General features: G+C 39.9%; 1 protein-coding gene across 7 annotated transcripts in view; it reads left to right on the top strand.

Moving 5' to 3' along the window:
- Positions 1–24,767, top strand: part of MET (MET proto-oncogene, receptor tyrosine kinase) — a 138,265-nt gene that overhangs the window by 54,038 nt on the left and 59,460 nt on the right. For all 7 annotated transcript variants that reach the window (XM_045847554.1, XM_045847530.1, XM_045847550.1 and 4 more), the window contains one exon: positions 23,349–23,540. In XM_045847554.1, the coding sequence (XP_045703510.1) occupies positions 23,349–23,540 (192 nt within the window). The remainder of the gene's footprint in view (positions 1–23,348; positions 23,541–24,767) is intronic.

Here is a 24,767-nt window from a genome sequence, read left to right as displayed (position 1 = left end):
CTCACCCTTTTTCTAATCTTACAGCATTTATTACCTGTACCATTGTTTTCAGAACTTATCTGTCAACTATGTTTTCTGTATTTAGCATTATTAATTAGCTGTTTTGTGTGTCTGTCTCTTGTCTCCCTATGTGCATGGTGTCATCAAGTGACACTGAAGGACCAGGTTGGACTATAGGTAGGAGCATTCGCTAGGATTGGCAAACTGGTCTGTTTTTGTACATCCAGCAAGTTAAAACTGGCTTTTAAATTTTTTAAGTGTTAGAAAATAACACAAAGAAATCAATATATATTACAGAGACCGTGTAGTACTCAAAGCCTAACATATTTTCTATCTATCCCTTTACAATAGAAGGGTCCAACCCCTGCTTTACAGAATAATGAAAATTAATAGTGGACAGCTAACAGGTTCAACCTTACTAGCTATAAGTAATTCTATTAGGTATGTGTGTTTCCACTTTACAGATGAAAAACCCAGGTTTGTTAATCTAAATAATTAGAATTTTGGACTCACTCTATCAGCATGAGGAATCACTAGACCAACAAACAACAGTAATAATAGTAACTAAGTTGCACAAGGGCAGGGACTTAGGTCTTTTTGTTTGCTGCTGTATCCTCCCAATACCCAGACAGTATCTGGGTATGGTTTTCATTAGTTTTGTAGGGCTGCCATAACAAATTGCCACAGACTTTGTAGCTTAAAACTACAGAAATTTATTCTCACACAGTCTGGAGGCTAGAGTTTAAAATTAAGGTATCAGCCAAAATCATGCTCCCTTTGAAGGCTCTAGGGAAGAAGCCTTCCTTACTTCTTGCAGTTGGGGTGCTCCCAGGTATTCGTTACATTGTAGCAGCTTAACTGCAATCTCTGCCTTTATCTTTTCATGGCCATCTTCCCTGTGTGTGTCTATGTGTCCTCTCTTCTTCTTGTAAAGAGAGTAGTCGTTGGACTGAGGGCTCACACTAAATCTGGGATGATTTTACTCAAGATCCTTAATGAATTACATATCAAAGAGATATGTAATTCCAAATAAGATTATATTTTGAGGCTTCAAGTGAACATCAATTTTAGGTATGGACACTATTCAACCTACTACTACAAGTCTCAATAAATATTTAAATTTTATTTCTCAAATACAGTTTACATTTAATATATTGTATTACTTTCAGGGGCAGTCAAATATTTTTAAATGACTAAAGGAATGAAGGAAGTGACCCTTTAATATATTGCTGGTACTGGATTCATTTTGTTTAAACCTCAAAACATTTCTATTAGATGGGTCACTGTTTTTTCCACTTTACAAGTGAAGAGTGGAGGCTTGGAGATCTAAGTGACCTCTCTAAGTGTACACAGCTAGTAAGGGCCACTTGAGCCCAGACTCTTCTGCATGAGGCCTACACAAGTGAAAAGGTATTTGGGGAACATCACACTAAATATTTATAGAGGTGGAATTGAGGAAGGAGATTCTGGAATCCAGGGACTCAGATTATAGGAGGCCAAGTATGAGATTTCTTTAATTTCATAAAAAATATATAAGTATTAATAGGTGGATATAAACAATAAGAGAAGAGGAAGAGTCACAGATGGCTGAGGCCTCAAACATGGGGAAAGGGTGGCTCTTGATGCCATATAGAAATAGCAAGTTAGAAGAGGGAGTCAGTTTAGAGGGAAAAATGATGAATATGAATGTCATAATGGTGTATTTAAACTTGGCCTGAAGGCACTTGTGGAGACAAGGCTGGTCCTCAGAGGAGAGCATGCCTTCAGATGTGTGAAGTTAGGTCATCACCACGAGGCAGCATCCACATCTCATGAATCAGCAGTGTGGAGCCAGCAGCTGGCTGGCCAGATGCCTGGTTATGCTACATTTATGGCCATCTGAGGATGAACACACAGCCAGAAAGGAGGATGCCCTTTTTTCTTTTTTTTTCAGAGAAGAATCAACCCTTCTTTGAACTGCCCCCCTACTTTGCTCCCCTGCAAAAATTGCAGTTGGCTAAAAATTATTAGCCATGAACCCCCATGGCTATTGAAGCTGTGAGGTGGGAACACTTCATCAAGGGGAGTTTGTGGCAACAAAAATATTGAGGAAGCATCATTCTCTTAAACTGTGCACTGAGTACATCATCAGGCTGAGTCCTCTTCATCACACAAAACATTTGTAATTGGATTCTTAGGGTTTGACCACACCACCCTAACAGTCTGGCCAAGAGAGCTGACTCTTCTGCATTTTACAAAGAGTCAGGCTTCAATCATGTCTTAGACATTTGAGTACTGAAAGAAGTTAAAATATGTTTGAAAGAAAACACATGATACTGAAGTTCCAAGCTCTATGCCTTTGCTTGTGGTCAGTTCAGGACCCCAGTCCCATTTAATAAAGAGAAGAGAATAGGTGAATGAATTTTAGGAGAATATGCCAAAGAAAATTCCTGAAATTAGAGTTGTTAGCCAACTATAGAAAAGCCCTGGAAAAAGAGGGACTTTCTATTTTGAAATAAGTATCCCCCTGAAAACCATTATACATGTTTGTAGAATCTATATGAAGTATAATTATGAATAAAGTTTATGTTAAATTGCTTCTGTTAACTTAGGAGAGAAGAGCAAGGAAAGAAAAGAGCTGGTATCAGTAAACCAGCAAAAATTTTATAAGATAGTACATTTCTTTTTTAATATATTTTATTGATTATGCTATTAGAGTTGTCTCATTTCCCCCCTTTATTTCCCTCCACCCTGCATACCACCCCCCCCCCCCCAATTCCCTCCACTTTAGTTCATGTCCATGGGTTGTACATATAAGTTCTTTGGCTTCTACATTTCCTACACTATTCTTAACCTCCCCTCGTCTATTTTCTACCTACCATTTATGCTTCTTATTCTCTGTACCTTTTCCCCTTCCCTCCTCCTCCCACTCCCCTATTGATAACCCTCCATGTGATCTCCTTTTCTGTGATCCTGTTCCTGTTCTAGTTGTTTGCTTTGTTTTTGTTTTTTGTTTAGGTGTAGTTGTTAATAACTGTGAGTTTGCTGTCATTTTACTGTACATGTTTTTTATTTCTTTTTCTTAGATAAATCTCTTTAACATTTCATAAAATAAGGACTTGGTGATGATGAATTCCTTTAACTTGACCTTATCTGAGAAGCACTTCATCTGCCCTTCCATTCTAAATGAAAGCTTTGCTAGATAAAGTAATCTTGGATGTAGGTCCTTGCCTTTCCTGACGTGGAATACTTCTTTCCAGCCCCTTCTTGCCTGTAAGGTCTCTTTTGAGAAATCAGCTGACAGTCTTATGGGAAGGCAAGGTAACTTTGTAGGTAACTGTCTTCTTTTCTCTTGCTGCTTCTAAGATTCTCTCCTTATTTTTAATCTTGGATAATGTAATTATGATGTGCCTTGGTGTGTTCCTCCTTGGGTCCAACTTTTTGGGGACTCTCTGAGCTTTCTGGACTTCCTGGAAGTCTATTTCCTTTGCCAGATTGGGGAGTTCTCCTTCATTATTTGTTCAAATAAGTTTTCAATTTATTGCTCTTCCTTTTCTCCTTCTGGTACCCCTATAAGTCGGATGTTGGAATGTTTAAGGATGTCTGGAGGTTCCTAAGCCTCTCCTCAATTTTTCGAATTCTTGTTTCTTTATTCTTTTCTGGTTGAACATTTCTTTCTTCCTTCTGGTCCACACCATTGATTAGAGTCCCAGTTTCCTTCCTATCACTATTGATTCCCTGTACATTTTCCTTTATGTCACTTAGCATTGCCTTCATTTTTCATCTTATTTGCAACCAAAGTCAACCAATCCTGTGAGCATTCTGATTACCAGTGTTTTGAACTGTGCATCTGATAGGTTGGCTATTTCTTCATCTCTTAGTTGTATTTTTTCTGGAGCTTTGATCTGTTCTTTCATTTGGGCCGTGTGTGTGTGTGTGTGTGTGTGTGTGTGTGTGTGTGTGTGTCTGCGTGCCTGATATGTATAAAGGGGCAGAGCCTTAGGTGTTCACCAGGGCAGGGCAATTCACACCACTGCTTTAAGACGCTGTATGTAGGGAAGGGGTAGAGAGGGAACAGTAGCGCTTGCTCCACTTTCTGCCAGATTTCAGTTATTTCCCCCACTACCAACAAGCAAAGTGGGCCATTCTGGTGATGATTCCAAAGTGGATTGGCTTGTGTAAGTTCCAGGACCCTGTGGGTCTGTCCAGTGAACTCTCCTGTGAGGCTGGGAGTTTCTCCCGCTTCCACCTCAACCCCCACAGGTGTTTTCAATTGTTGGTTTAAGGCTTTATTTCCCTGCACTGGGACCCCAGGTAGCGAGATTCGTCTCACTCCCCAGGTGTTCCTCCCAGTTTATCCGCACGTGAATGTGGAACCACCCACTCCACAATCCACCGCCTCACTGAGTCCACCAGCCTCAGCCTTGCCCGCCTCAGTCCTCCACCACCACTTTGCCGCAAGTCCTCTCTGCCCAGCTGCCTGTCTCCACCCCTCCTGCCAGTCTGGATGGGTGTTTCTTCTTTAATTCCTTGGTTGTTGGACTTCCATATAGTTCGATTTTCTGTCAGTTCTGGTTGTTTTTTGTTTTTAAGTTGTCCTTTTGGTTGTGCGAGGAGGCAGGCACCATGTGTATACGTATACCTCCATCTTGGCCAGAAGTAAGATAGTACATTTCTTTAAAAATCTACCTCCAAGACTGATTTAAATCATCTATCAATGAGCTAAATCTGTCCTATAGATCAATTAAAAGAATTACTATATTAAATCTGTCACATCCTTAATTATACTGAATTAAACGTAATTGCATATTCACTGCATACATCATAATGTTAATTAAGGGAACCATTTTGAATCAAATACACCTACGTATATAGCACTTCAGTTTTTTTATATATAAAAAACGTATATGTCACCTTCACCTGTGGCTAAGTTGGTTAGAGTGTTGTCCTATACAGCCAAAAAAATGTCATGATTTGATTACTAGTTGGGGCACATACCTGGATTTTGGGTTCAATACCCAGAAAGGACACATGCAAGAGGCAGCTGGTGGAGATGGCCAATCAATGTTTCTCTCTTACATTGATGAATCTCTCTCCCTCTCTCTCCCATTCTCTTTCTCTCTCTGTCCTTCCCTTTGTCTCCTCCTCTCCTTTATTCCCTCTCTCCCCATCTCTCTCTAAAATTAAATATATCTTCGGGTGAGGATTGGAAAAAAGAAACTTTATATGTCTGAGGTAAAAAAATCTGGCAAGTACTCATAAAAGCTAAAGAAAGACTAAAATAATTGAAGTATTATTTCAAGGCTTAAAAATTATAGAATAATTCCTATTAGCCCTATTACAATATTTAAGCCTTTGAGTTAAGGAAATAATTTCTAACAAGTTTTAAATTTTTTCAATTATTTTTACATTTTCTATTGTATTTTTCCATTACCATTTATTCCTCCTATGCCCTCTTTCATATCCACCCACCCTTGCCCTGCTGCAATCCCCACGCTAGTGCCCATGTCCATCAGTTCTTTCCCTCTTTTTTTTCTTTTTTGCTTGATCCCATGCCTTGAAAAATTAAATGCTTTTCAGAACTTTGTATAGAATAGGTATATGTATCCAGAGTCTATGTTTAGGAGTAGCTACTCCCTGGTGGTTGAGGAAGAGTGAGTATTTGTGGCATCCTGAACATCCTAGCAATCATGTGTGCTGACAGCAGCTTAATGGTAGTTTGGTGATTCCAAGCTCTGGGGAGACTTTGGAAAACCATCTGTGTGCACACAGCATGATAGAGCTGGAATAGAACTTTGAAATCAACTCACTCAACTCCTTCACAGACAAGGAGCTTATAGCCTGGTACTGGGGTGGAGATCCTGGGGTGAGATGGCCTAGGTTTACTCCTGGCCCTGCAGCTGCTGGTCATGTGACCACTTAGTGCTTTATTTTTCTCCTAGGGTCATTATGGGGATTCAGCACGTTAATATTTGGAAAGTGCTTAGAACAGTATCTTACATGTTGTAATTACTATAAAAATGATTATTAAATTATAATAGAATAAAACTCAGACCCAGCCCTGGCTGGGTGGCTCAGTTAATTAGAGTGCCATCCCATATACCAAAAGGTTGAAGGGTGAATCCCTGGTCATGGCACATAGGGTAGGTGGTCAATCAGTGTTTCAATCTCACATCGATGTGTCTCTCTCTCCCCCCCATCCTCTCTCCCTAAAATCAATAAACATATCCTTGGGTGAGGATTAAAAAAACAACAACAAGCTCAGACCCAGAGAGACTGATTTTCCTGGTTATGAGACTCATCAAATCCTAGCTGGGGTAAAATCAGTCCTCTCCTGTAGTATGCTCATTCTTTACCACCAGGCCCTTAGACCATTCCTAGAATGTGAGTTTGTCCCAGAAATACTGTAGGAACCTATAAGTCAGCAGCATGACTTCATATTAAGTCTTCAGTCAGGTAGACTGCTTCATATTTCAAGACAGTGTTGCAGATGGGTTTCCAAAGTAAGACCTACTACTGTGTAGACAAGCAATCAAGTATTTAGTGAGGGGCATGCCTAGTAGTGCAGGAGGATTTGTAATGAAATCAGAAACTGGAGAGACTAAAGGATCCCCGTGACACAGCCAACAGCAGGACAAGTTTGCTGAAGAAGCCACTGTCTGGTAAATGTAGATGAAGGTGTTACCAGTCTGAGTATGGGCATAAAGTATAGCAATTGTCAAAAGTTTATAGTAAAATTAAAAGTAACATTGTCCCTTAGCTTTGGAAGCTTCTGTCCCTTTCTGAAAGAGGAATTTTAAATCTCCTTCAGGAGTGTAGGTCCAGCTTTCTTTTATAGTATCAACAGCAGCAGCAAGATCCAAGTCCTGCTCAGATGGTGCCCACAGTATCCTTCTGTGGTGGATCCAAGTCTCGATTCCCATGAGCTTTAGAGAAGCGTGTGTTGTCAGCAGGACATCATAGGGACTGGCCTACTTCTTGGCTAACTGCTGCTCAGGACCTTGAGTCTTCTTTGTTAAGACTCACTCTCCTGGTTGGAACAGGAGAAAGGCTCATTTAACAGGTAGATGGGGCCTGCAAATGAGCAAAGTTTTTAGTGTTTTTCCTAAATGTTGCACATATTGTTTGATCTTTGATTCATGTTCTAAATGTAAAGGAGGCATTCCTAAATTAGAAACTTGGAAGAGTCTTCCATAAACTATTTCAAAGGGGCTTAATTTAATCCTACTTCAGGGTGCTCCCCTAATCTAGAGCAAGGTAATAGGGAGTGCTTGGTCCCATTTCAAATGTGTTTACTAGCATATTTTCACCATGGCCTTCTTTATTATGTGGTTCATTTTCTAAGTCTTCCCCATAGATTAGTGTCTCCAAGATGCATGTAGTTTCCATTGAATCTGTAGTGCCTGCTCTGTCTTCTAGGAGGTTTCTGAAGTGAATGATAGTCCATTGTTGCTTTCAAAGCTGTAAGGAAGTTCAAACCTAGGGATTATTTCTTTGAGTAGAAGTTTTACCACCTCAGCTGCATTCTGAGTTCTAACGGGATATGCCTACCCCAATCTAGAAAAGATGTCTACAAAAACTAATAAAAATTGCCATAGCTGATGTGGCTCACTTGTTTGGAGCATCATCCCGTAGACTAAAAAGTCGTGGGTTCAATTCGTGGCTAGGGCAGATGACTAGGCTGTGGGTTTGATCCCCAGTCAGGGCACTTGCAAGAGGCAATCAATCAATGTTTCTCTCTCACATCAGTGTTTCTCTCTCACTCTGTCCCTCCCTCCCCCTCTCACTAAAATCAATAAACGTGTCCTCAGGTGAGGATTTTTTTAAAAGTTAAACTAATAAAAATTTAAAGTTTCCTATGGCTTTAGGCATCTGTGTAGTCAACTTGCCAGTCAGTCCTAAAATGGGTGTATCCCTTTTATATTGCACTCCCTTTCCTGTTGGGCCATATTGTCTTAGGACTGTTTTTGTCACATATCTGACAGGCTTGGATAATCTTCTGAATGGTCCTTTGTAAATGAGGGTTCTCCAGATGTGGTCTACTAAGGTCCATTACAGCATGCCTTCCATAATGGGTCCCTTCATGTAGATGTTTGAGGATGGGATATACTAGAGCTTTAGGGAATGAGATCGTACCGTAAGTTTTGCTCTTCCATATAGAATTAGGCTCAATGTTAGAGAATTCCCCTTCATGGGCCCATTCATCATCTTGTTCTATGTAATGGGGTTTAAATTCTGACAAGTCTAGGTATGGAATCAAAGCTCCAAGAGTTAGAGGCCCTTGGGCACCTTGTCATGTTGCCTTATCGGCAGTTTGGTTTCCCTGGCTCATTTGGAAACCATCCTTCTCATTTCCTGGTTAGTGCATTATGGCAATATGGTTTGATAAATTCACTGCCTCTAGAAATTTCTAATCTATTTTGCATGTTTGATGTCCTTATTACCCAGGGTTAGGAGACCTCTTTCTTTCCATATTGCCCCTTGGGCATGGATTTCCTTGAAGGCATATTTAGAGTTGATGTAGATGTTAACATTCTTTCCCTAGGATAATTCTGAGGCTCTAGCAAGTGCTATCAGCTCATCCTTTTGTACTGAGGTTCATATAGCAAAGTCTTGGGCTTCTATTACGTTGTCTACAGTGACTACCATGTACCCAGCTCATGGTTGACCACTCTTCACGAAGCTGCTCCCAACTGTGTATAAGTCCCAGTCAGGTTCTGTCAGCAGCTGATCCAATAGATCTGGTCAGCTGGAATAAACTTGGTCAATGATTTCTAAGCAATCATGTTGGAGGGCTGAGCTCCCTTCTGAAACCAGAAGTAGGTGGCCAGGTTTAAGGTAGTAGTGGTTTGCAAGGTAATATTTGGATTTTCTAATTAATGGTCTGATATTTTCCCATGAACCCTGCTGTCAGCCAATACCCTTCTTTCTGTTCTAATAGGGTTAGGATCTGTTGTGGTACAAATACCATATTAGGTTGCCCCAGAGTGAATTTTCTGCTTTCTGTAAGATGTCACAGGTAGCTACTATTGCCCAGAGGCATGGCAGCCATCCTTTTGCCATGTCATCTAGTTTCTTTGAGAGGTAGGCTATGGGTTGAGGGGTATTTCCAAGGGCCTGGGTTAGTACCCCACATCCAATTCCATACCTTTCATCAATGTATAATTTGAAAGGTTTCTGTAAATTGCGCAATCCTTGTGTGGGAGCAAAAACTAATTTTTTTTCTTCAAGGTGTCAAAAGCTGCCTGACAGTTTCTCATCTATTCAAAGGGTTCAGGGGCTAGTCCTTTCAAAGAATTATACAATGGTTTCTCTATATGGCCAAAGTTTGAAATCCAAATTCAGCAAAAGCATGTAATCCCTAAAAATCCACGAAGCTGCCTCTGGTTCTCTGGGATTGTTATTGTAGCAATGCTTGTTTTTCACTAGCCATAAAGCTCATAGTGCCCTGTTTCAGGGGGAATCCCAGGTATGCCACCTCCTGTTTGCAAATCTGGGTCTTGTGAGGTTGATACTTGATATCCCCTTTTTGCCAAATGCTTCAGGACTATGATGGTGTTAAGCAAACAACCTTCTTAAGTATTGCTAGCTATTAGTAAATTGCCTACATATTGTAGAAGAATTCTTGATTTCAAATGAATATCTCTAAAATCTTTTGCTAATATTTCCCCAAATACGGTTGGGGAATTCTTAAATCCTTGTGGCAACACAGGCCAACAGTATTGGAGAGCAGCTTTAGTTTCTGGGTGCTGCCATTCAAAGGCAAATAATAGTTGAGCCTGTTCATCTATTGGAATGCAGAAAAAGTATCCTTCAAGTCTAAGACTGAAAACCATTTGCTATGGCCAGGCACCATGGTCAACAAAGTATAAAGACTGGGCACTGTATGATGAATGTCCTGGATAATGTTATTTATGGCTCTAAAGTCCTTTGTAAATCAATATTCCTCAGATTGAGGCTGTTTGACTGGCAAAAAGGGAATGTTATAGGGAGACTGGCCAAATTTATCCTGATGTTAAGAATTTCTGTAATACTGGTTGAATTCCACCTAAAGCTTCCTTTTTAAGGTGGTATTGTTTCTTTGATAAGATCCACACCCCTTCTTTTTAGTTAATTTTTACAGGTAGGAGGTTAACTGCCCTACCTGGGGTTCCATTAGCCCCAATTGCCCTATCAACCTACTCATAGACCTTGGATGTGAAGAGTTCACCTCTGGATCCTTCCAAGCAAGTCTAGAGCCCCTGGGATTAGAAAGCATGTTCCAATGGGATTCCTAAACATAATTGCTTATGTTTTGGAAAAGGTTGTTTGTGCATGCAATTTACAAAGTAAATCTTGGATCAACAATGCAATGGGGCAGTCTGTCATGTAGAGAAAACTATGCCTGAGGTTTTGATTCCCAAGCTAGCATTCTAGAGGTTGAAGGAACACCTACTTTTTAAAATTAATTTATTTTTATTGTATTTTTTCCATTACCATTTAGTCAGCTCCCTTATACCCTCCTCACCAACCCCCTGCAATCACCACACTGTCATCCATGTCCATGAGTCCTTTTTCCTTTTTGCTCAACCCTTCCACCCCTCTCCTCTATGCCCTTAGCTGTCATCTTGTTCTCTACGAGTCTCTCTATTTTGCTTGTTTGTTCAGTTTGTTAATTAGATTTCACATATGAGTGAAGTTATATGGTATTTGTCTTTCTCTGATTGGCTTATTTCACTTAGCGTAATATTCTCCAGGTCCTTCTATATTGTCTCAAAGGGTAAAATTTTCTTTGTTTTTACAGCTGAGTAATATCCCATTGTGTAAAAATCTCATAGCTGTTTTGTCCATTTATCTGCTGATGGACATCTGGGTTGCTTCCATATCTTGGCAATTGTAAATAACACTGCAATGAACATAGGGGTGTTTCTGTTCTTTCAAATTAGTGTTTTGGGTTCCTTTGGATATATATACTCCTTGAAGTGGGATTGCTGGGTCCAAAGGCAGATCCATTCTTAATTTTTTTAGGGATTTCCATACTGCTTTCCACAGTGGCTACACCAATCTTCATTCCCACCAATAGTGCAGGAGGGTTCCCCTTTCTTTACATCCACACCAGCACTTGTTGCTTGTTGATTTATTGATGATAGCCATTCTGGCAGGTATGAGATAATATCTCATTGTGATTTTAATGTTCATTTCTCTGGTGATTAGTGACATTGAACATTTTTTCATACATCTATTGGCTATCTGTATGTCCTCTTTGGAGAAGTGTCTATTCAGGTTCTTTGGCCATTTTTTAACTGGGTTGTTTTGTGTTGAATTTTATAAGTACTTTATAAATTCTGAATATTAACCCCTTATCAGATGTATCAGCGAATATGTTCTCCCATCCTGTGGGTTGTCTTTTTGTTTTGTTGATGATTTCCTTTGCTGTGAAAAACATTTTAGTTTGATGTAGTCCCATGTGTTTATCTTTTGTTTCACCTGCTGCGAGATATATCTGATAAAATATTGTTACAAGCTATGTCCAAAATGTCACTGTGTGTGTTTTCTTCTACAATTTTTGTAGTTTGGGTCTAACATTTAAGTCTTTAATTCATTTTAAATTGATTCTTTTTAACATATTTTATTGATTATGCTATTACAGTTTTCCTGATTTTTCCTCCTTTGCCCCCTCCACCCAGCACCCCCTACTCCCTCAAGAAATCCCCGCACCATTGTTCAAGTCCATGAGTCATGCATATAAGTTCTTTGGCTACTCCATTTCTTATACTGTACTTTACATCCACATGGCTATTCTGTAATTATTTATTTTTACTTCTTAATCCCCTCACCTTTTCACCCACTCCCCTGCAACCGCCCTACCCCCCCCAATCTGGCAACCATCAAAATGCTCTCTGTATCCATGATTCTGTCTCTGCTCTTTTGTTTGCTTAGTTGTTTTTTGTTTAAGATTCAATTGTTAATAGATTTGTATTTTTCACCATTTTATTGTTTGTAGTTTTGATATTCTTTTTCTTAAATAAGTCCCTTTAACGTTTCATACAATAATGGTCTGGTGATAATGAGTTTTTTCAGTTTTTTCTTGTCTGGGAAGTTCTTTATCTGTCCTTCCATCCTAAATGATATCTTTGCTAGGTAGACTTTCTTGGCTGCAGTTCCCTGCTTTTCATAACTCAGAGTATTTCTTGCGAATCCCTTCTAGCCTGCAAAATTTATTTTGAAAAATCAGCTGATAGTCTTATAGGAACTCCCCTGTAGATAACTAACTTCTCTTCTTTTGCTTCTTTTAAGAGTCTCTTTTTATCTTTAACCTTTGGCATTTTAATTATGATATTTCTTACAGTGGGCCTCTTTGCATCCATCTTGTTTGGGACACTCTGTGCTTCCTGGACTTGCATGTTTATTTCCTTCACCAAATTAGAGAAGTTCTCTGTCATTATTTTTCAACTATATTTCCAATTTCTTGCTCTTTCTCTTCTCTTTTGTGGACCCCTATGATGTGAATGTTGGACCTATTGAAATTGTCCTAAAGGCCGCTTATACTATCATCATTTTTTTCCTTCATGTTGTTCTGTGTGTTTGTTTTTTGCTTCCTTATATTCCAAATCATTGATCTGCTTCTTGGCCTCATCCACTCTACTGTTGTTTACCTGTAAATCTTTTTAATTTCAATTAGTGTATCCTTCATTTCTGACTAGATCTTTTTTATGCTGTTGAGGTCCTCACTGAGTTCATTGAGCATCCTTATAACCAGTGTTTTGAATTCTGCATCTGGTAGATTGTTTATCTTAATTTCATTTAGCTCTTTTTCTGGAATTTTGATCTGTTCTTTCATTTTGGTCATCCTTCTTTGTCTCCTCATTTTGGCAGCCTCCCTCTGTTTTTCTCTATGTATTAGGTAGAGCTTCTTTGATGCTGTGTCTTGGTAGTGTGGCCTAATGTAGAAGGTGCTTTGTAGGGTCCAGTAGCACAACTTCCCCTATCACCCAAGCTGAGTACTTGAGGTATGCCTTTCATGTGTGCTGAGTACATTCTCCTCTTGTAGTTGAGCCTTGGTTGCTGTTGGTAGATCAATGGGAGGGATTTACCTAGGCCAGTCAGCTGCAAGGATTGGCAATGACCACTTACCACCAACCTCCACCCTCCATGGAAGATCAGCTGTGCAGGGTCAGGGTGGTGGTGCTCTAACATGATCTGTAGCCGTCCACTGGGTGCATTGGCCCTGGGGTTTCCTGGGTGGTGAAAGCCAAGATCAGCCTCCATCTGTATTTGGCCCAGAACCATCCTGCCTAAGCTATAAAGCAGTCTGAAATGGCTGCTACTTGTGCTGGGCTTGGAGATTCCTGGGCAAAGCCAAACCGTGAATCTAGGATGGCTGCTGCAAGTGCTGGGCCTGGGGCTCACTGAGGCCAACTGTTTCTTGTTTGATAGAATTTAGGAAGTTGTGAACCATGAGCCAAGACCATCTATTCATGTGGTAAAGAAGCTTGGGTAGTACTGAAAGTTGGGTGGGGTAGAGTCTCTGGGAATCTCCAAGGCAGATCAAACAGTGTTAGCCAGGTAGCAGAAGTCTCAGATATGGCACCAGCCTGCCAGCTCTGTAGGGGGTTTAGAAAGGGGACAATGGCCTCTGCTCATCTTGATGCCAAACACTTCAGTTTCTCCCTATATACCACTGGTGCCCTTCAGGCTGCTACCCTGGTACTGGAGCATAGAGGGAGTGAGTCTGAGTAGGTGAGTCCATGTGTGGGTTCTTTATATTTTTTTTTCATTTTTAGAGAGTGGAAGGGAGGGAGAAAGACAGGAAGAGAAACATCCATGTGTGGTTGCCTCTCATGTGCCCCCTACTTGGGACCTGGTCCACAACCCAGGCATGTGTCCTGACTGGGAATGGAACTGGAGACACTTTGGTTTGCAGGCAAGCACTCAATCCACTGAGCCACACCAGCCAGGGCCATGTGTGGGTTCTTTATGAGGAACTGGTTGGGGTTCCAGCAATTTCTTTCACCAGTTTAATCCCTGCTGATTTTTTCAGCCAGAAGTTGTGGAGACTTTTCTTCCTGGCACTGGTACCCTGGGCTGGGGGGCCTGGTGTGGGGCTGGGACTCCTTGTTCCCAAATATCCCTCCTGAATTTTTATCCACCACACGTGGGTGAGTGACCAGCCCATTCTGCATCTCTTCCCCTCTTACCACTCTGGATTGATGTGGTTTCTTTAATTCTGTAGATGTCAGACTTCCACTCAACTCAATTTCTGACAATTCTAAGAGATGTTTGTTCTATATTTTAGTTGTAATTTTGATGTGGTTGTTCAAAGAGGTGAGCCATGTTTACCTATGCTGCCATCTTGACTGGAAGTCTTAAATTTATTGTGTGTGGTGTAAGAATGTGGTCTAGTTTCATTTTTCTGCGCATATTTGTCCAATTTTCCCAATACTATTTAATGAATAAACTATCATTAGCCCATTGCATGTGCTTGCTTCCTCTGTCAAATATTAATTGACTGTAAAGGTGTGGGTTTATTTCTGGCCTCTCTGTACTGTTCCATTGACCTCTACATCTGTTTTTATGACAGTACCATGTTCTTTTGATTTTTGTGGCCCTGCAGTATAGTTTGATATTAGGTAGCATGACTCCTCTAACTTTGTTCTTTCTCAGGATCATTGTTGCTATGTGGGGCCTTTTGTGATTCCATATAAATTTTTGAAGTATTTGTTCTAGTTCTATGAAATGTGTCATTGATATGTGTCTTGATATGAATTGCATTGAATCTGTAGATTTCTTTGGGTAGTATAGGCATTTTAATGATGTCAATTCTTCCTATCCATGAACACAGTATGTGTTTCCACTTATTTGGGTCTTTTTCAGTTCCTTTCTTCAGTGTCATATAATTTTCTGAGTACAGGTCTTTTACATCTTTGTTTAGGTTTAGTCCTAGGTATTTTATTTTTTTGAAGCAATTGTAAATGGGATTGTTTTCTTAATTTCCCATTTTGTTAGTTTGTTATTGGCATATAAAAAATGTAACTAATTTCTGGAGACTAATTTTGTATCCTGCTACTCTGCTGAATTAATTTATCAGTTCTAGTAGTTTTTTTTGTGGAATCTTTGGGGTTCTCTATGTACAGTATCATGTCATCTGCAAATAAAGACAATTTTACTTGTTCCTTTCCAATTTGGATGCCTTTTATTTCTTCTTGTCTGAGTGCTGTAGCTAGGACATCAGTACAATGAAGGAACACCTATTTTTGTAATTTTCTGGTCACTCCAGTAACTGACCACACAGATGAGCTTTTCTTTGTTAGTTTTGTACTTAACACTGAGTATGTAACTCCTGTACCTATAAGAAAGCCAATTCATTTGTTCCACTATGTCACTTGTACCTGGGGCTTTTGTGGGGTAATAGTAATAGGTCAGGAAATGTCTAGGGGAACCCCTGGGCCTCCTCATTCATCATTAGATTCATCATTCCTGCCTAACATTTCTTGCTGAGGGTTCCTATCCTTTTTTAATCATTTTTATTATTACTCTATTACAGTTGTCATAATTTCTGCCCTTTGTCTATTGTTTTTCTTTTTGAGTTCCAGTCAGTCTTTTCTCCAATGGCCTTCTTCTTTGCAATAGGCTCATTGATTGGCACCCAGTGGGTCTTTCCCTTTTGCATTTGTGTCCTGCCCCTCCTTCTGGTTTTCCTTCATTGTATGAAAATAGTGGCCTGCTTTAGTTTCCTTATTCTCAGGCATGGTAAACTTTAAAGGCCATATCCACCACCTGGGAGAGATTCATTCCCAACTCCCTGTCTGAACTTTGGAGCCTCCTTCTGATATCTGAGGAACTTTGCCCAATAAAAGTCATTTTTACCATCCACACATTTTCTGGTTCCTGTGGATCAGCATCAGTATTCTTTCAATAGACCTGATAGATCCTTTCTAAAAATTCAAAAGGATCTTCATTTGGTTTTTGTTGAATGGCATGTATCATATTCAGGATCTTTTGTTTAGGCATCCTTTTCTTAGTCCTTCCCGTATGCACCTTTTGTAATGCTTTAGGAAGGCCAGGTCCTCACTATTTGAGTCCCAGTCATGCTCTCTCAAGGGAACAGTCTTGGCTGGCTTGGGGGTCTCATTGGGATTTTCTTGATAGAGGTGATGAGCCTTTTCACTAGCCTCATCTATAACTAGCCACCTTTCATGTGTCATTAACAGGATGTTAAGGGCAGCCTGTACATCTGGCCAGTGTGGATGGTGAATGGCAAAAATGGAAGTGGTAGTATCTGGCATTTTCTGAGGATCCTCTGTATATAAGGGGTTGCAGTTCTTCCAATTTAATAATTCTCAAGTAGAAAATGGAGTGTGGTCCCAGTAGTGGCCAGTGGGTTGGCCTTCCTGGTTTATTCCACCTATAGGTATTGCCTCAGAGTGAATTGTCCTGTTCCAGATAGAGATGTTCTCTATCCAAGTTGGGTCCCCTGCCAGGTCTTCAAGGAAGAGACCATTCTTTCTTCATACATAGACAAAGCTCTCTCCCCTTTGGACCCTATTTCAGGGATATCTAGCAGTAGGGATGGTAGCAGGGGAAATCTCCCTGCTGCTAATCCTGAGTCCCCTGGGTTCAGGGCATTAAAGAGACTCATATCCTGATTTTCCTTTTCTTCCTTTGTCTTACTATCAGGGAGAGATTTTGAAGCCAATTCTTTTCTCTGAATCATTTGGTTGTTCCCTTTCTTTTTCTAATCCTTATTGTGTGCAGACATAAACACCTGGACATAAGAGATTTCATCCCATTTCCCTGACTGTTGGTAAAACAATACCAACTGTATGATGGTATAGTGATTTAGGGAATCATTTAAGGATCATTTTTGCTTATAGTCTAAAGTATAAATAGGCCAAACAGTGTCACAATAGAAAACCAACTCCTTCTTAGTCATTGGATCATAGCTGTACACGGACAAATCTGCTAAAATTCAGCTCAGTGGGCTCTCTTCAGGAGTCAAAACAAAACAACCCCTGAGACACAAAAGTACAAATTCAAAACCATAACCATAGAAAGACCCCATACAAAGTAGGACCTCATGAACAAAACTTCAGGCTATAATTCCATTTGTCCAAATGACTGCTCACAATTAAGTCCTGCCAACTAATACTGCAAGTGGTCCTAACCAGACACAAATGGCATGAAACCCAAGTGACACAAAGTCCAAATAGCATGAAGCCAAGTGACAAGGATAGCCTACCAGCCGGTACCTCAAATGTTCCTAATGGAACCCAGGTGGCATGAAGCCCAAGCAGCAGGGACAGCCTAGGATAGCCTATAAACTGATATAGCAAATGATCCTAACTGGACCCAAGTGACATGAAGTCCAAGTGCCATGAGCCCAAGCAGTAGAGATGGAGGACCCCCAGTGTGCACACCAGTCCAGTTTACCCAGTCTTGGAGTCCATTTGCTCTCCCTAAAACCCACTCCTTTTCACCAGCCAAGTGTTTCAGGTGGCTGCTTGAGACGGAGTGCAAGGAAATTCTCCAGGAAAAGCTCTTAGCAGTCACTGGGTAGTCCATACAGTCCCACTTCCAGGGTTGGCCTGTCACAGACAGCTGGGACTCCAGTTCAGGCACTTCAGGACTTACTGAGGTCCACGCTATCCTGGTGGAGTCACCAAAAACTGTAACTAAAACACAGGTTCAGCTTTTTGTTGAACAACAACAAAAAAGCCAAACTTGTGATACAGGTGCTGGTGCAGAAGAAAAGAGGTTTATTCAGATGCTGTGACCTGGGAGAATGGTGGACTCCCATGTCAAAGACCATTCCCCTTCTCGCTCAAACCCATGGTTGATATAGTAATAAGGAGGGGAGGGCTTTTTTTCTATCCAGTTATCTTATTAGCTTTTGGCACACTCGTGCCATGTATATTCATTATTCTAGCTTTTGGCATGATCAGTGTAACAACTTCCCCCGGCACCATCTTTGCCAGTGGGCAAAACTCTGAAGCACTTCCTGACTGTCCACAGCATTAGGGTCAGTGGGAGGGGTGCTGCAGGGTTGGCCATCAGGAAGCCTGGAGATGCTGTAGCCGTCAGCCTGCATCCTGATGCTGGACATGGAGCCCACACATTCACAGGAGCTCACTGGAGTCTGTAGGTCACCCTTGGATCCTAGTGAGTCCACATCCTCCACACAGGCCCCATGTGGCTTGCCCCTGCAAAGTGCACAGCCAGGCCATACTCACCCTGCCGCCAGCTTCCTGCACTTGGACTTACTGTCCATGGTAAAAATAATTGCTTTAAGGCAGATAACTTAGGAGACCAGAATGCCAGTGAGAAAACACCTAGCCTGGGGCAAGGATACAGGTGTGGCTGGAGAGCTGTGCAAGAGAGGTACTGCAGACGGTTTAGTGGGATTTCATGACTGGTTGCATATAGGAAATTCTAGAGAAAGAGGATTTGGTGATGACTGAAATGCCATAGTTACCTAGATGGAAACATAGTAATTAACCAAAATAGACCATTAAGAGAGGTAAACTTGAGAGCCAAGCTGACTAGAACAGCCCAAAATAACAATGATTTGCCTCTGTGCCATTATGCAGAAAGTAATTTCAGCCTTTCTCTCAGAAAAGGAATCAGAGGTGGACAAATCTGTATTTCCTACTTTCAAGAGGTTGTAGGTTTTTTTACATGTTAAGTGATAAACTTTTGTTTAATGATTCCAAGTCTTTGACAGTCACAACTTCCCTGACTTTGTTTCTCATACGTAAAATTAGGGGCTGGAGTAAGATGGTCCTTTCTATTTTTGCAATTGTACAGTTCTCAGAACTTTGCCACAGTTTGTGCAGAACAGTGTGCAGTAGCAAAGGAAATTCATGAGCTTGAAAATCAGAGAGAACTAAATTCTTAGTTCTCAGTGTGAACTGGGCACTATGGTTGTACCCTTCGTTTGCCCTGAGTCTCCTCCTCCTGAAAACTGAGTGTGATAAAAGCTCACAGGGCTGCTATGAGCCTCATTGTACATGAAAATGCCCAACTCAGTGCCTTGCACAGTGTAAGTGCAAGAAAAAGTTATGCTTCTTCCCTCCCTTCCTTCCTTTGTTACTAAAGGTAGAGCATTAGTCAGGCTTCCAGCTGGTGCTGGGGTGAAACCTCTGTGGACTTTTCTGTGCCCCAAAGCAGTTGCTGTACCAGAGAACTGCTTTCCGCCAGCCTTGCTTAGTTTTAACCCAAAGTTCAAGACCTCCTGGCTTTGAGGGAAGTATGAGTGGCAACGAGACCCTTGGCAGCAGGTCTGTAATTAATTGCTTTTCCAGCTGGACCCAATCCCACCCTAAATGTCACAGCCAAGAGCTACCTGTGTATAAAGTGGTAAGAAGCCACCCCAGCTTTCCTGTACAAAGAAGAGACATTCAATTATCTTTAAGGGGCACGGTGAATCAGATGAAGATTTAGTCACATTTGCACAGTGCTTTATCTTTGCAATACTGTAGTTAAAGCTCTATTCAAGCTCAAAGACAGCATGCAGCTCTAAGTGAGTTCCTGCCATCCTGACCCCACTCATTGAGTTTATCAGGATTCTCAGCTGGAAGAGACAAGTAGTCTCCTTTCCTGCAGTAAATGCTGGAGTGTTACTTTTTCCTGGAAGTTAATACCCCTACCCATCTCCTGCAGATCTCAGTTATGGAGAAAATGAAAACCAAAATGGTTAGGGTCCCCAGATTTATGAATTGGAATGCCACCTGAACCTGACATATTAGTTCTTCAGTTCCAAATTGCACAATTTTTCAAAATCAAGGAGTTCTGTAAATCCTATCCCAATATTATGCAATGTTTCTATACTTAGGAATTTGTTTGCAGTGGAAATAGAGATATAACTTAATCTTATCAGTCCTTGAGGAGGTGTCATTCAGAGACCTTGAAGTGCACAATATAAATGTTACCTCAGGTCTGATGCAGAATTCCACATTTATGCATTACATATTAACAAGTTCTTGTAGGTTTACAGACAGCGTGGGCCCCAGTTTACCTCCATTCTCCTGCTAGCCCTGTTGAGCAAGGCAGACCACAAAGCAAGCCAGGGGCGGGGGGAGTGACTAATGGGTTATGTGTATGGTTACTTTGCAGATGCATTAATTGTTCAGTAAGCTGTTATTAAATACATACTGTGTGCTGGGCACAAAACACAGTAAGGATAAAAGATGCATAAGACAATACATGGCCTCTTGCTGATAGAAGGCTGCTACTAGTTTACAAAGACTTTAGTCCACACAGGGCATACTTTTTATATTCCAATGAATTCATCATATCTCAACCAGCACTGAACTCTGAGGCTTTAAAATTCCCAGGATGCCACCTAGATATGGAAAAAAGGAGTAAGATCAAGCAAAAGAAGGAATAAAATAACCATGGAAGCTGACCCTGAAGAGCATTCGCCTCTATGATGAAATAGTTGAGATGGCCTTTGATTTAACACTGGTATTTGCTCCATTAAGCAGAGGGTCCCTTAATTCTAGCTATTTCTGCAGAATGGATGATCACCAATGGAAACTTAATTACCAGTTAATTGGTCACTATTGAATTGCTGGTACATCTCAGTTATCTGCTACTCCTCATAGTAATCTATAGTACTTTAGTGAAGAAAAGCTTCTAATTAAATAGTGAAATAGCATTTATGAATGTATCAAAATAAATGTCTAGAACTAAAACATTTCATTAATTATGAGTTACTAGCTCTAACATCTCAGAGACTTTGCTAATTTATCAATATTTAAATTGAAGACATAGTTGTTACTCTATAAAACAGCATGGTAAGTGATTTTTAAACAATAAAAGTCAATATATATAAGAATTTCACATTCCATGTGACAGGAGTTTGACCTTAAGGGGTAAGGTTATTTTATGTAAGGATAATTAAATCTTTTATTTCAATTTGTTCTTAAACACTAAGTTGGTTTGAAATTTACTATGACAATTTTCTGATTATTATTCATATAATAGGATAATAATAGAGAATTTCTCATCTTTAAATCATTTTCCTAGGCTTGTAACTATATATAAATATGTATAAGAATGAGCTTTTTCTTCTTTTTTTCCCCCAAGTTAGCTTTCATTTTCCTTAATACATTCTCCTGGTCCTTGCTATCTATCCCAAATTTATCAATTCAAAACTGTCTTTTCAGGATACTTAGGAGCCAGATACTCTATTTGTCCCTTATACACTCTTAACTACCTCCGTTCCTAAAAAAAGTAGCTTTAAAAATGTTGGCTCATATTACTACATGCATTCTGCAACTGTCCATAATTGATTCAGTTACCTGTTCATTCATTCAGTTAATATTTACTAAAGATTTACTGTGTGTTGTATTTTCCCTTCTCTAAGCAATTACACTGGTGAACAAACAGGGTCCTTGATCCCAGAGATCAAGAGAAGTCTCATATCAATCATATAATCATTCAACCAAAATAGAAGAATTTGACTAGATATTGGGGCCAGGGCAGGCCTCATTAAATGAGGACAAGCTGGTATCTGCAGGAGGCATAGCAGTTAACAAAGTGGGTGAAGGTGAAAGGAGGCAGAGGGAACAGCATGTGCAAAGACCCTGTAATGGAAGGACATATGGCACATTTGGAAAACTGAAAGAAGGCCAGCTAACCAGAGCACAGAAAGCAAAGGAGAGCATGGTACCAGGTAAATCTGGAGAAGTTGGGTAGTATTCAAATGATACAGGGCCCAACAGGTCATATTAAAAATTTTGTCATCTATCCTAAGAGCATTGAGGAGACATAGTAAGTGTTTTAAATAGAGTTATAGAATAAGACTTAGATTTTTAGAAGAAAACCTAGCTACAAAGTTTAGACTGGGTCTGGAAAGAGATTGGATAAGACAGGTGTGACAGGTCCAGTTAGGAACCCATTGCAATTGTCCAGGAAAGGGGGTAGGATGGCTTGGATGAAGGTTGATATGGTGGAAATAAAGAAAATTGGATGGATCCAAGAGATATTTAGAAAGTTCAATAGATGGGAATTGGTAAACAACTGTATATGGGGACGAATTGGGGCTGACTCTTAGATTTCCCATTTGTGCACCTGGAGGAATGGTTGAGATATTCACTGGGGTTCATTGTATCATAAGATGAGGCATGAGTGAAAATTGTGGTTTCTCTACTGGCTATGTTTACCTTAGGTCTTTGAGATATCTGAGTGCAGATTTTATAGTCAGTGTGATATATGCACAGTCAGCTCAGAGCAGAAAGGTAGCCTGGAAATATACGAGTATCAACTAAATAGTAATGGATATCACAGGACAGAATGAGATTGCCTGGGGGAGAGTAGGAAAAATGAGCCAAGTGGCCTTACGATGGAGCCTTGAGAAACCCTGACTTTGATGACCAGGCCTGGATGGTCCTGCAAAGGAAACATGCATGTTGTAGCCTGAAAAAGAGGAGGAAACCAGGAGACCGAAGTGTCAGAGTGAGGAGCAATCCACATGCTTACTTGTCATATATTACTGAACAATATTTTTTAAAATCCTTCCATTTGAAGTTGAATCTAAAGGAGAAATACCTGATTGAGTGGTAATGGCCTTTCAATAAGCTGGTAAGTCATTTGATGTACAAATTTTACATATTTTTGAGCCTTTCAACATAACTATGACAAATAAGTAAGTGGTATTCTCTGCATGCTGGGTTCTATTTTAAGAGATTTCTATAGACCAGCTCAGGTAATCATTGCAATAGTTCTGTAAGGTAGGCACATTTCTATAATTCTCTCAATTTTACAGTTGGGGGAGCTGAACAGGCATAACATGAATTTCACAAACACAGAGAGATCTTAAGGATTACATAAAGTAAATAAGCATTAGGGACCAGGAAGTTATGCAGGCACGTGGGTCTGGGGTCTGTACTGTGCTGCCTCCCCATGAATTATCTGTCAACCACCACTTTGTGCCACCTCCCTGCACACAGATAAACAAAGGCACACATTTTAAAATATAATGTCCAAATACAACTCTAACATTTATTACTATTCCAATTAAAATTCATCTCATTGGAGTTGCCTGCTAGAAGCATTACCTTTATGTCAAGGGCTGAGACATTTACAGTTTTATTTTTCTTTAAATAGCACCAGCTAAGTTTCATCTTTATGTATATATATATATAATGAACCATGGTACAAACTGTGACAGTAAAGTTTGTCCCTAGTTCAGAGTCTATTCATACACAACAGTGCCTAACAATACTGGAGCCATTTAGGTCACTACAAACATGTTTGCTTATCTGGGCCTGTTTGCATAGTTCTACTTGCCATTCCCTTCCAAGCTCTGAAAAGACATACTGAAGAGTTTCTTAACAGCTTGCTCACATCTGGACTCACATTAACTGTATGACCCTATTTTATTCCAGACACTTTTGAGAAATTCATCAGGCTGTGAAGTACACAGTGATGAATATCGAACGGAGTTTACCACAGCTTTGCAGCGTGTTGACTTATTCATGGGCCAGTTCAACCAAGTCCTCTTAACATCTATAACCACCTTCATTAAAGGAGACCTTACCATCGCTAATCTTGGGACGTCAGAGGGTCGCTTTATGCAGGTAAATGCTTTCTAATAGTGGCTGTGACTGTTATATCTGTTATTATGCAATTAATTTGTTTTATTTTTGCAGTAAGTTTTTACAATATTTGCAAATACTGTCAAATGACTATCATAGTGGGAGCTAGAGACACAGACTGAAAGCAAAACAGTGAAGGCTGGTCTGCTTTTTATGAAGTATCTGGCCTATTTTTGTTAAAGTCTTGAAGCTTCCGGTTTAAATATGGTTGCTTTTCATTTCTTTGCCCAGAATGGTTTGGGCTTTTTTCTTTTCCATTCATGATTTCTATCACATGATTGGAAAATAAAATGAAACAATTAAAGCACTTCCAGGCGATGTTTTCTTTTTCAAGGGAAGCTACAGATCAAAGGAGGGCTATTGTGTGAACTGTGTGTCTCCATGAGAAGAAACATTCACATCATTGAGAAATATTGGCAGCAGTTAGGAAGGGACGTTTTCAGCAAAATCCCATTGTAACTTCAACTCTCCTGATTTCTGCAAATGATGAGGTCAGATACAAAGAAGTTAAAATATTGAAAAAATATCTATTTTTTTGAAGAAATGTTTTTAATGGATAGCTACAGTATTTCCATACAATAAAAGTTCACATTTCAGAAGTTGTGTTTCCTAGATACAAGAATCAAAGTGCTTTGCAGAAATTAAAATGCACTTGTGTGTGCTATTTTACTGCTTTAATAGTTACTGCATAGTGCTTTCAACTTGAGGTCCTTATTAAACTCTTAATTAATGCAGAATGGTAATGGCATCTATAGAAATGTTGAATTTCTATAAATACTGGATATTTCTCTTAAAGAGAGATGCCTACTTCATAATCTTCTAATATAATTGAGATCCTACTCAGACAATGATTTCTAATAAACCAGTTGAGGATGATGATGTTTTCCTATGACTTGCCCATCTGTACATCTTCTTCTATCTATATTCTTTTATAAAGCATATTTAAAAATTATCACTGTCATTATAGCAGTCCAGATATTGCCATATTTTAAATCATGTTTTTCTTGTACTAGCAGGCATGATGGAATTTTTCAAAGTCATAAAATGTAAATGAAACCTTCCTAGCTCAGAGCAAATCATATTGATCTGTTATCTAAATATTTCAACACTTTAGTCTGTCCTCCACCCTTTGCTTCACAGTTAACTACACTCTTTCTTGTCCTCCTCCCTCTCTCCCAATCTAGTATTTTTATTTACCACCTCAGATCA

Source organism: Phyllostomus hastatus, unplaced genomic scaffold (assembly GCF_019186645.2).
Source record: "Phyllostomus hastatus isolate PE091 unplaced genomic scaffold, TTU_PhHast_1.1 phas_contig_118, whole genome shotgun sequence".
Lineage (NCBI taxonomy): Eukaryota > Metazoa > Chordata > Mammalia > Chiroptera > Phyllostomidae > Phyllostomus > Phyllostomus hastatus.
The sequence above is the reverse complement of the archived record's forward strand: the minus strand, read 5'-3'. Positions and strand labels throughout refer to the sequence as shown.